Source organism: Acipenser ruthenus, chromosome 16, assembly GCF_902713425.1.
Source record: "Acipenser ruthenus chromosome 16, fAciRut3.2 maternal haplotype, whole genome shotgun sequence".
Lineage (NCBI taxonomy): Eukaryota > Metazoa > Chordata > Actinopteri > Acipenseriformes > Acipenseridae > Acipenser > Acipenser ruthenus.
This window is the reverse complement of record NC_081204.1, coordinates 30,594,688-30,607,977: the sequence shown is the minus strand read 5'-3', so window position 1 is coordinate 30,607,977 and position 13,290 is coordinate 30,594,688. Positions and strand designations below refer to the sequence as shown.

Below are 13,290 nucleotides of genomic sequence, written 5' to 3'. Positions count from 1 at the left end.
ATAATGATCTGAAGCACACAGCATTGCACACACAGCACTGCACTGGGTTTGCGTACAGATGTTTCAAGCTGCTTTTTTAAACGATTGCTGTACATTTACAGTGTATTGAAAATGTGTGTTGTATTGATGCACACTATTGTGTGCACTGTTTAAAGAAGCGCAGACTAAAAACCGATGTTTTGGGTTATTTTGCCTTCCTGATGAAATCAGCTAACCTTACCGTCCCCATATTAGCTCAGTCTCTTTCAGGTGATGTTAAAAAGGGTTTGGCAGGATATATCAAATAAATAAAACGTCATTCACCGCACGTGGAGCTTACCCGGTGCAGAGATTGTGGGAGAGGATTGCACGATGCGCTCCTTTGAAACACTTCAAAACATTAACAGCGCTTTTGCTGTCTTTTTCATTCGAAGAGGATTGCAATTCCGATAGAACCGACGCATTGCACAGCATCACAGGAGCAAGATCACCGCACTCGAATGCAATACTCGTTTCTCGCTTGCAGTGGTTTCCCCCATGAGCCCGGTACATCTTGATGTAACATTTAACATGTCGTTTTTACTTGCAGGTTTTGCTTTTTCGAGTGCCAAGATCAATGTTTTTGAGTACAATAATAATAATTATTGAAATAAACTAGCTGCGGCTGCGGTCCTTCTGAATCAATGTTCTGAAAGTCCGCGTGTTTTTTCTAGGTAAACAGTGCCCTCTAGTGGGGGTTTCACACTGAATCTCAAGCCAACAGGACGAGCAGTAATACCGTGGCTGACTTCAATCAACACGAGCTCAGGAAATCTAGAATCGAGCGTTACACTTCAGCCATCAACACCAGGCAGAATGCTATCTACATCATCACATGGAAAGAAACGCAAATGAATGGAGACACAGATAGATCACATTAGTTTTACTGTAAAGCTACGTCTTAGTTGGTGCTTATCTTGGCGAGAGCCGAGTTCAAATCAGCATGAAGTTTTAACATCTACTCTCGTGTAATGGAAATCGGTAAAAGGACGGGGCTCCTGAAAAGCTACTCCCTGTTTGTTACACATTGCCGTGCATGTCTCATACACATCAAGGTGGGTTCAATAAACTGAAAAGAAGGTCAAGCTCCCTCATATGTCATTGAATGACCTACAGGCAACGCTTTACAGCTACCTCCAATATATTATTAAATAGTCACTTGCCTTTACTTTGTCGGTGTTTCAAATGACCGTACAATTAGACCAGTAGAGCACACGCATGCATCTCCGGGACGAGTCGCACTTTTCGAGATTTGAAGACGTTTCGAGATTTGAAGACGGTCCGTGTAAATTCCACACAAGCCGCCAGGGGGCAGTCGTACCCCGTCCATAACATTGATCAATTTTGTCATTGACTGCTGTTGATGAATGTGAGTTGTAGTGAATCTTCGAGTGATTGAAAAAGCTTTATCGTTAATGTGCAGTACAAACAGTCTATTCACATTCTGTAAAATAAATGGTTTCACGAATAGATTTTACTATTGCAATTTAGGCGAGGCATATACTCAATCTTGTACAAAAATGTTCATTCCGTTGAAATAACCCTGCATGTAGGAATTGTTTCATTGTTCAAATATAGAATGTAAAACCAGATGTAATCTACTTTAATAATCTACATTAATATACATACAGCAAGGCAGTGTTTGTTTGAAATGCTTGAGAGTGTACAAAATAACACGTCTAAACATTACAGCGCCGAGGTTACAGGAAATCCGATGGGTTTAAGTGATGTTTCATGTTTGATTGATTCTTAAACAATGGTTGACGGTGTATTTAAACGATTTTAGCCTCTAGTATATCTCGATAAAACAAAGATAAAGAAAATGTCAAAGCGATATCGTGTGTCAGCCTCTTCTGTGCAAAACAACACCAACACAATGTTTTTAAAGTACAATAATAATGGTGTATGTTTTCAATCGTGTGAAAGTTTTATTATTATTATTATTATTATTATTATTATTATTATTATTATTATTATTATTATTATTAATAATAATAATAATAATAATAATAATAATAATAATAATAATAATAATAATAATGGTATATGTGAAAGTGTTATTAATAACACTATGTAACACAATTTTTGTTCCTGGGTAGTAAGTGTTATTTCCTAATTGCTTATGCCTCAAAAGTATAGAAAATGGCTATTATTCCCCACAAACTTTGCTTTTGTGACCAGGACAGTGATATTTTGAAATTTACCTATTTCCAATGAGAAAACTGGCAAATTTGTGTCTTTTCGTTCACATAAAGTCAGAAAAAAACAACATATGAATCCAAATTAACATGTATTTATACTAAAGTAATACAAAAATGACTACAAAAGATTTAGAAGTGAGTAGTTTTTCGAGATTTACGATTATACTGTAAATCACTTTCACGAATCAGCCCCCAAATGTAGTCTCCCATCATGTTCTCGTTATACTGTACTTGGTAGTGGCGTTCAAAGTCCAGTATATCCTGGTGGAAGCGCTCGCCTTGCTCCTCCGAGTACGCTCCCATGTTCTCCTTGAATTTATCAAGATGAGCATCAAGGATATGGACTTTGAGGGACATCCTACAGCCCATTGTGCCGTAGTTCTTCACCAGAGTCTCAACCAGCTCCACATAGTTTTCGGCCTTGTGATTGCCCAGGAAGCCCCGAACCACTGCGACAAAGCTGTTCCAAGCCGCTTTCTCCTTACTAGTGAGCTTCTTGGGGAATTCATTGCACTCCAGGATCTTCTTTATCTGTGGTCCGACGAAGACGCCGGCTTTGACCTTTGCCTCAGACAGCTTAGGGAAGAAGTCTTGAAGGTACTTGAAGGCTGCCGACTCCTTATCTAGAGCTCTGACAAATTGTTTCATAAGGCCCAATTTGATGTGCAGTGGTGGCATCAGCACCTTCCCGGGGTCCACCAGTGGCTCCCACTTGACGTTGTTCCTCCCCACAGAGAACTCAGTCCTCTGTGGCCAGTCCCGCCTGTGGTAGTGCGCCTTGGTGTCCCTGCTGTCCCAAAGGCAAAGATAGCAGGGAAACTTGGTAAAACTGCCTTGGAGACCCATCAGGAATGCCACCATTTTGAAGTCTCCTATGACCTTTATGCCATCTCAGAAAAATGCAGATATGTATCCACTTAGGCAGCTGGAACTAAACTGAACTGGTGGGCTTAAGGCCCCTGTATTTATACTACTATTTATATTACTGGAAAGTTCTAGAAAGTTCTAGAAGTTACTCCAAGTTTACTCAGCACTGAATCTATCTGGAATGTTCTGGAAAATAGGTAAATTTCAAAATATCACTGTCCTGGTCACAAAAGCAAAGTTTGTGGGGAATAATTTCTATACTTTTGAGGCATAAGCAATTAGGAAATAACACTTACTACCCAGGAACCAAAAAAAAAAAAAATTGTTACACGGTGTAATTGCAATACGTATAGACGGTATACAACAACATCAATATCACTGTTACACTGTTTTTTGTGTAGATGTTTTTCGAAAATAATATTGTAAATAACCACGTTGTTAATTACACAGCTTCATATTGTTATGTACGCCCCTTCGTATTTAGGTATTAATTATAAAATGTCATAACATGAAAATAACATTGAATAAATTCGTGTGTAGGTCTGTGATGATTTATAAATTACACACACACACACACACACACACACACACACGCATACACACAGTATATAGGATATTTGTTGGTAGTTTGTGATTACAAGCAGTACAATGACATTCTTATTAACGAGTTGGAAAAGGGGGCTCCTTTTACCACCTCCTAGACAGATTTTATTGCCTTGTTGGTCAGGAACATATCATTTCTTGCAGAAACCATCATGTCATGCATTACATTGTTTTGTAGTACTTTACGACAGCAGTGTGTCGGTGTGTGCGCACACGAGGTCAGGTCGGTCTTGGTTGGGTGATGATGTTTATGGTGGTTTGACAAAGGCTTGTCTTGTAATTATTACTATTCGCTTAATGCTTTAAGTGTAGATAACTTTTATAGGCCAATACTATAGTGTTAAGTTGTTTTGTTTCTTAACACACAATGCGATACCGCTGAACCACAGCGCTTGTGGGGACTAAAGTTCGTGCGTGGCTGTCGCGTGCATGTGTCCGGATGCGAATGTTTATATTCTATTATATGATGATATATATACCACAAAAAAACACGTTACCGCATCCGCCTGGGCTGGACCAAAGTCAAACTGCATTTGATATAATTAAAAGACATCACAGAAATACAAGCTGAGCGTTCTACTAAGAAAAAGAAGGAGAAGAAGAAGGAGGAATTCATGTAAATTCTTTTATATAAACAACACTATATTTTACAGTATTTTCTCTCACAAGACTTGCAACTGTGTGATTTATATATGGTGTATGCGGTTATAATAATGATAATAATATTTTCCACTTGGTTTTATTCACAGGTTTCATCGAGGCGGCGTACACTGAGCAGCGCGTTCGCATCGTCACGCATCGATACGGTTTTATGTGGAATTGCAATGACCTTGTTCAGCCTCTGTGCATGTAAGGCGTGGTGTAACCGGGGCGTATACTGTAACGAATTACCTGAGTTTCTGACTTTCGAACAGATCATCAGTTGCACAACACATAGAGGGGCATATCAGTTATTTAAACCCTTGCAAAAATGTATCAGAACTCTCTTAGTAATAATGCAAACGCAAAAGAAGCATGCATTATTTTGTGGTTTGCATAGCCTCGTTAATAAAGACACGAGAGCACGAACTATTGTTTGGGTTCTAAATTAAAATACAGTTATGGTGTTAACTAATGCCGAGTACAAATTGCGCTCCATTCCCTGTCGTCGGGACTTGAAACGCCGCAGGTAAATCTCCAGGTGCCTCCGGAATTAACTGCCGAGTCCGTGTCTCAAGTGTCGGAGTGTGAACTGCGCAGAATGGGAACACGTTCGCCTCGCAACAAGGAAAAGGCTTATTATGCTTTGCGCCTCTTTTGCAGAAATATCTTTTAGCAAACAGCTGCCTGCTGCCCGGAGCACACCGAGGCTTGAGAAAGTGTCGAATTGTCACCTTCCCGTATTAAAAGCAAAGGGGTTTGTGGGATTAGCACAGTGTAACTAAGTGTTCTATACATTACTCGACGCCCTTATAAATAAAATGAGTCATTTCTCAAATCAAAGCTTTTTTTGCATATATGATTAGTTTATATAATAATAAAAAAAGTCTGTAAATGGTCATAAATTATTAGAATGCATAAAATCTGATGACAAAATGAACACTAATTTAAACCAATATATAAATAATCATTTGCAATAACTGAAAGATGACAATAATGAAATCTATACATTCTAAAACAGTGACGCATAAATTATACAACGAAACCAACAAGACACGCTAAACCACGTGTCCTGAGAATTAAACATACATTTTATGTAACGACTGCAAACTCATTTGGGTGTTTACTTGAATTGTTTACTCTATACTTTAGACTAAAATTTACCAAAAGAAACATTTTGTTAAGTACATAAGTGTTAAGTATATAAATCCTAAAATGTGTCTCTAATCTGTTGCATAGAATTTATGCTCAATTCTTAAATATTATTAATGCATATCAAACCGTTTGTCTGTCTGACTCTCTCTCTCTCTCTCTCTCTCTCTCTCTCTCTCTCTCTCTCTCTCTCTCTCTCTCTCTCTCTCTCTCTCTCTCTCTGTGTGTGTGTGTGTGCGTGTGTGTACTTTAATTTTCTCTTTGCATTTATTTATTATTGATGGGTCAATATTACAAATAATCTGCATAAATTATATTTGATTTATTTTTCTTTTCAACTGCTGCACGTAGAGTCTAAGTAACAGCTGCTAGTTTTATGTGCACAGATCTGTGGGGGGGGGGGGACGGGGGGGGGCTGCATAAAGAAATTTAAAAAGGAAGCTTCGTGACTATAACAGTAAGGTGGGGTTGGTGGGGCTGTAGTGTCTTCTTTGGAATGCAAATCTCACGGGGCTGGGGACCGATCTGACGTCAGCCCTTGGTATACCGTTGCCACCAGCACCTTGTAAACAGTTGTTAATCACGTGTGATTGAAGCACATGAGGAAGTACAGTGCAGGGCCCTGCAGCCTCGAGAGCTGACTTGGACTACACACCAAAGAGCAAAGATTACTGGAGGGAGCAAGCGACAGCATTCTAGCAGCGGACCTTTTGGGACATTATGTTGCCTTAGCCAGCTGGGCCTTTCCTAACCATGTACGTGGGATACCTTCTGGATAAAGAAGTCGGCATGTATCACCAAGGACCTGTAAGACGTTCCGGCATCAACATGCCAGCTCAGAACTTTGTGTCAACTCCACAGTATTCCGAGTATACAGGATATCATCATGTGCCCAATATGGACAGTCACGCACAATCTTCAGGGACTTGGGGCTCTCCATATGCAACGCCGAGGGAAGACTGGAATGCCTATGGTCTAGGACCTTCAAACGCGTTACCTACCCCCATGAGTAGCTCATCGCCCGCACAAGTGGCTTACTGCTCCCCTGATTATAACTCAATGCACCCGGCAGGATCCGGAGTCTTACCGCCACCCCCGGAAAATGTTACAGTGGGACCACCGTCCCCTGACAGTGAACGACACCATTCGTATGACTGGATGAGGAAAACTGTACAGTCATCTTCAACCGGTAAGTATGACGGGACACAGCAACAAACAAGGAGCGCATTTCTAAGAGTCAGATTCATGAATTTGTATATTTCTATCTTTAAAGAAAATAATTCCCTTGTCATATGAATGCAGATAATTGTTGATTCCGTTTTGCTATAGTAAACATGTTTGTTTTTACATCCATAAATTAACTCATTGAAATTATTAATTAAACTTACTGATATAGCAAGCGGTTCCGGATTCTCTCCTTTACGATTTGAGCTTCACAAATTGAGGCGGGACTGGTAGTCTACAGGAGTGTAAAAAACATTATTTCATTAGAGAATCACATTTTCTATAAAAGAAAGAAAGAAAGAAAGAAAGAAAGAAAGAATGTTTAAATAAAAAAAACTGCGTTATTATGACACGCGTACAGATGGTTGCCAAATGCGACTGTTCAGCCAATTCTAATTGAATGTCTCACTAAAATATCGTTTAATTTTATTTCAGTGTATGGTACTCAGTAGTATAATGTACAGGAAGGTTACACTTTACACAATTACATTAATCAAAACCACGTGTTATATTAAATATAAGCTATATGACGATGTATATTGACCAATTAAACATATTTGTGAAAGTCTACTGTATTTTTTTTTTTCACAACGTTTTATGGAAATAATCTTTATAGGCTAGTTCAATAAATGCGCGTCATCGCAGCCTTATTGTTCGTTAGGGTTTAAATACTGTATATTGGAAAATGATTTTTGCTTCGAGTATATTCTCAAACAATTCAAACAGACTCTAAGTTGTGTTTAAAATCTGTTGTTTCATTCTGAAGCATTTGGTTTACCAGTGCGGTGAATGAATACACTTTATTTAAAATGCTGTAAAAATAACAGATATGTCCCGGTTGTTGATAATTTACAATGAAGTTCATATTAAAATGAGAAATTTACAATTGGCATGTAAGTCGTTTGAATTACGCCACTGATCTGTGGTAATATAATCGTGAATAACCAAATGGCTTATTATTATTATTATTATTATTATTATTATTATTATTATTATTATTATTATTATTATTATTATTTATTTATTTATTTATTTATTTATTTCTTAGCAGACGCCCTTATCCAGGGCGACTTACAATCGTAAGTTTAACCAGATTTAACCATGGTGTTGGAACTGTACCGTACAGCCACTGTGAAAAACAAAAGCCACCTTGGTCAGATTTAATGTGGGTAGAAATGAAATGGCGCCATGGCTAGTGCTTTGATGTACAGTGTTCTAATATAACAGTTTGACTGCTCGGACGGGGAAAGGTTATGTGGTTTTCTGCACATTGGTAACGCCGGTGCCGGGACCAGGCGCCAGCTGCAGTTGTAATGCTAATTTTTCCACTGCTGTAAACTAGATGTGAGGTCTACTTTTTTCCTGGGCCACATTGTCTCCGGGTTTTTGAGGGCTATCTGTCATATTCAGGCGGCGGTGCCTTTCAACACTGTGTTTGGCTTTGATATGCACAGAGGTCTCTTCCTCGCTCATTCTTCAGGAGTTATATTGCCGGAAAGGGTGATGATTTTCACAGCAAATAAAGAGCCCTTGTCCTTGCTGCATTGTCGAAAGGGCAATGTCCTCTAAATTTTATGACCAGAGTGAATGGGATGAGTGCCTGAGAGCTGTGCTCATATTTAGAAAGGTGGTTGAAATTTAACCCCGTTTTTGGACATAAAAAAAATAAATTCAAGTTATCAAGCCTGCATGCAAATCATTATTTTATTTCTTAATGCTATCATTCCAGTTTAAACTTACGATCACCAAAAATGTATAGAATTTGGTGGAAGTGTTAACGTGTATTTGTGGATCATCACTGAACGAGAATGATATTCTATTTATTAAAATAAGAAATGTTTCGATTTGTATATTAAAACGCGAAGTTATTTATAATCAAGTCTATATTATTATTATTATTATTATTATTATTATTATTATTATTATTATTATTATTATTATTATTATTATTATTATTATTATTAAACTGTAATCTCCCGCTGTTAATCGCCCACTAAACTGCTTTTCGTAGTTCTAAATTCCTTTTGGCAGTTGATGAAAGCCGCCGACGTTTGTTAAGTGGTTTGCAAGTCAAACACGCTTGTCCTGGGATCGCTACGCGGAGAGGGGCTTCGATAAGATCGCCTTGTACCTCTTTGTGTGTCGTGTGTTTCCTCTTAACACATCAATGGACTTCAGGGAACTTCTCCAAGTGTCTTTGTTCAGCAGTTTGTTCCAAAACTCACATCAAAAACAGCCCGGGAAGATCAGACAGAACATTTACATATAGGGTCTATACATCCCTACTGATTAAATCGGGACACCAAAAATAAATACATTAAATATAATATAATATAATATAATATAATATAATATAATATAATATAGTACAGTATAATATAATATAATATAGTATAATATAATATAATACAATATAATATAATATAATATAATATAATATAATATAATATAATATAATATAGTACAGTATAATATAATATAATATAGTATAATATAATATAATATAATACAATATAATATAATATAATATAATATAATATAGTACAGTATAATATAATATAATATAATATAATATAATATAGTACAGTATAATATAATATAATATAGTATAATATAATATAATATAATATAATATAATATAATATAATATAGTACAGTACATTATAGTATCGTATAATATAATACAGTATAATGTATTACAGTACATTATAGTATCGTATAATATAATACAATATAATATAATATAATACAGTATAATGTAGTACAGTATAATATAATATAATGTAATATTAATACAGTACATTATAGTATGGTATAATATATAAAATAATAGATTTAATGCAGATCTTGTAATATCAATGATTCGGTTAGTTTAAAACGTATTCTATAATGGTTTAATGTATTTATTTATTTATTATTCTTTTCAACTATTTCTTTTGTCAGTACAATATTAATGATATTTAGTCCTTGAAAGTGGTTCAATGCATTGATTGTATATCATTGTATTCTTTTTATACAGCCTATAGAAATGAAAGCTTTTCCTTTGAGTGTAAAAACATTCACGTGTATTGTGTTGTGTGTGCGTCAATAGTCGAAAGCAATTCAAATACACACTACAATGCGTTTCTTAAGCCGCTCCGCTGCAGATGTATTTAATGCTGTTTTACGTGCAAGGTAAGAATGATCCTATCTTTGTTTTTAACAGGTAAAACAAGAACGAAAGAGAAATACCGGGTGGTATATACGGATCACCAGAGGCTCGAGCTCGAGAAAGAATTCCACTACAACAGATACATCACAATCAGAAGGAAATCTGAACTGGCGTCGAACCTCGGGCTTTCAGAGAGACAGGTATGATTTCAACCGGCTCTCCGTGTATAACTACTCAGCAGCGAGGGCTTGACAGAAGCAGCTCTGTGAGAGGGGCTTTCTCATGAGACTTCGTTTAAAAACTCCTAACATTGCATAAAGGGGCATCAATTTATATCAGGTGCCCTTCCTTCCAATAGGATTCCAAATATGAACTCCTCAAAAGACTCAACAATAAATAATCATTTTAAAAAATGAATCCACAGATTTCAACCACAAAGTGATTCATGTACTTTTTTTTTTTTTTAGGTGAAAATCTGGTTTCAAAATCGCCGAGCCAAAGAGAGGAAGATTATTAAAAAGAAGATGGGTCTTTCTGACGGCAGCGGGGGCTCCGTGCACAGTGACCCGGGGTCCGTGAGCCCTCTCCCGCTACCAGGCTCTCTCAGTCCCGGTATCAACGCCCATATCTTCCCTCCACCCGGAATGAACACTTTACCGCCAATTGGGAATTTACAGCAAGTTACAGTCACCCTGTAAACAACACCTGGACTTTGGATAAGTAACGATACGAGCACTCCATTATCTTCAAAGAAGGGCGGTTTTACTGAACATCTTGAATTTCTTTTTATTTCCAAACATGGGTTTGCTATTTTTAAAATCCATACAAAAAAAATTCTGGATTCAGGATACGAGGATACGACGCAGATTTTATTGAATTGCAAATTGTTTGGATGCTCTTCTAAATAATATTGTTTTTGTTGTTAATATTATATTTAGTTTAGGGTTTAGATGTGTTTGTGTCCGACACTCTTACTTAGAAATTGATTCCTCGTGGATTGATAAGCCTACATCATGCCTTTGCATGAATGAATGGAGAAAGCAAAAATCTTATAAATTGAACAGATTGTTATTGGAGAATACACCGTGTTAGTGCAACCCTCTGGGCTACGGTTCCAGAATGCTCACCCCTCATGAAGACACGTTATAACCACTGTGTGGAGCAGGAGATTTTATATACATTAGACAACGCGGATACAAAGTCTGGACGCTTCAGTATAATGCGCCATTGCAGGACATTTCTACAAACACGACAACTCACCGGTTTAAGACCTTTCATAATTGTATTATTCTGTTAAAGATGAAGTCACGCGTGTTGTTGTTTTGAAACAAACCGGTGTAATTATTTCTGTACTGAAGATATTATTAACTATGAATTACGGGGTACATTTTATATAAAAAATAAAAATAAAAAAAAGAATCAATTTGTAAATAAAAGGTTTTTTTTTGGAAAATGTACGGAGTGATTTAAGTGTTTGCTTTGACATCCACTACACATTATTTACATTTGAAAGACGTAAACCTCCAGCGTGCATTTTAATGGAGCAAAACACCTTTGACACTGAGGTGGATGAACAAAGCACTGAGTGGGGCAGTTACAATGGTCAGGACTGGGAGGAACCCGATTTTGAATTCGTTTATTAAGGTTGGGACCAAATCAAAACTTTGACAACCGGCTAATCGCACATAACAAAACTGTATTTAACAGCGTTTTTTTGTAAGTATCTTATTTCTTGTACTCATAAAAAGAAAACGCTATTAAATAGCCTACAGTTGTGCGATTAGCGGGTTGACAAAGATCATAAGAACATATAAAGTTTACAAACGAGAGGAGGCCATTCAGCCCATCTTGCGTGTTTGGTTGTTAGTAGCTTATTGATCCCAGAATCTCGTCAAGCAGCTTCTTGAAGGATCCCAGGGTGTCAGCTTCAACAACATCACCGTATAAATGTTATTCAGAAAAACATAAGCCGCTGTTAAAAACACGTTTTTAAATGCTCGCCCCTTTGTATAAAGCGTTTAAGGCTACCTTTCAAAAGTAAGATCATTTGTATTTTTTTTTTTACGTTTATTACTTTTGAGTTCAATGCAGGTGAAAGTTCGAGCAAACCTGAGCTGCTGGGTAGACGTCATATCAGAGAATGGACCAAGATCACACCAGCTTCTGTCAAGACTGAATTCTACATTAAACATCAACTTATATTTCAATATTTAACTAATAACTCCTTTTTTATATAGTGTGTGGCAATATATTGGCACACTGTAAAACCAAATAGGTTACAACCCTACTGTGCAGCACATTTTAAACACATCTGTGAATTGTTATTAGGAACTGAAATAATAATAACCAAAAATATGCTAAAAATTCTCAATTTCCCTGATGCTATTGTTACGAACGTATGCATCATTATTGGAAAGATAAATACAGCGGTTGGGTTGGCCACCATATGAAATGGCATCTCTCTCTCTTGAACAGTATATTTGATGTGAAGTTCATGGACCTGGCTTCCTGAAATACAGAAATCCATCCGGAGGGATCGGGGCTCCTTTGTACATATTATTCACAGACTTCCTTCTTCAGAGTTGTATTTCCCTTTTCGTGCAACTTGTCTTTCTTATGAGTAGGTTAAAGAAACGGGGCTGGATACATCAGCTATCAGTTCAAAGGTTATGTTTTACTGCCAATAGTGAGAGTCTATAAAATTGGCGGAGGCCCTGGGGACTGTTAACCCCCACCAGCTTGAAAGAGATCCATTTATTTTTAAATAAAGATTGTTTTTAATAAAGTTGCAGTATTCAATTGCTTTTTTAAAATGCATCCTAGGCCTATATTAAACACCACAGTATCATACACACTTTACAATCCAGCAGTAAGACACCAGTACGTGACAGCTCAAATGATCTTGGAAGACGTCGATCGACTTCAAGAAACACTTTTAAGATTCATCCTAACACCAAATCATAACATTATTATTTATTTCTTAAGACACCCTTATCCGGGGCGACTTACAATTGTTACAAGATATCACATTTATTTTTACATACAATTACCCATTTATACAGTTGGCTTTTTACTGGAACAATCTAGGTAAAGTACCTTGCTCAAGGGTACAGCAGCAGTGCCCCCCACCTGGGATTGAACCCACAGCCCTCCGGTCATGAGTCCAGAGCCCTAACCACTACTCCACACTGCTGCAATAGGCTATTAAACAACACTTTGTAATATCTCGTCCACACGTGTGTACCATTTTTAAGATTATCTGGTTTATTTACTGGGACAGAATAAAATGTTTTAGCTTTAATGTCTTACACATTATTATTATTATTATTATTATTATTATTATTATTATTATTATTATTATTATTATTTTAAAAAAAAAAAAAAAGAAAAAAAAAACAAGTCTGTGCTACATTTATGACAATGAGATGTTCAGTA

At 36.8% G+C, this 13,290-nt stretch overlaps 1 protein-coding gene across 1 annotated transcript; it reads left to right on the top strand.

Annotated features, from left to right (window-relative positions):
• The first annotated feature begins 6,086 nt into the window (after positions 1-6,086).
• On the top strand, positions 6,087-11,232 carry LOC117963427 (homeobox protein CDX-1-like). The gene is made up of 3 exons (XM_034903471.2): positions 6,087-6,669; positions 9,910-10,055; positions 10,323-11,232. Exons 1-3 carry the CDS (start codon positions 6,234-6,236, stop codon positions 10,551-10,553), a joined length of 813 nt encoding a protein of 270 aa, XP_034759362.2. The 5' UTR covers positions 6,087-6,233; the 3' UTR covers positions 10,554-11,232.
• Positions 11,233-13,290: the final 2,058 nt, after the last annotated feature.

Coding starts and splice junctions, on each gene's coding strand:
- LOC117963427 (XM_034903471.2), top strand. CDS start 6,234: ATGTACGTGGGATACCTTCTGGATAAAGAAGTCGGCATGTATCACCAA. Junction 6,670..9,909: donor TGTACAGTCATCTTCAACCG/GTAAGTATGACG, acceptor TGTTTTTAACAG/GTAAAACAAGAACGAAAGAG. Junction 10,056..10,322: donor TCGGGCTTTCAGAGAGACAG/GTATGATTTCAA, acceptor TTTTTTTTTTAG/GTGAAAATCTGGTTTCAAAA.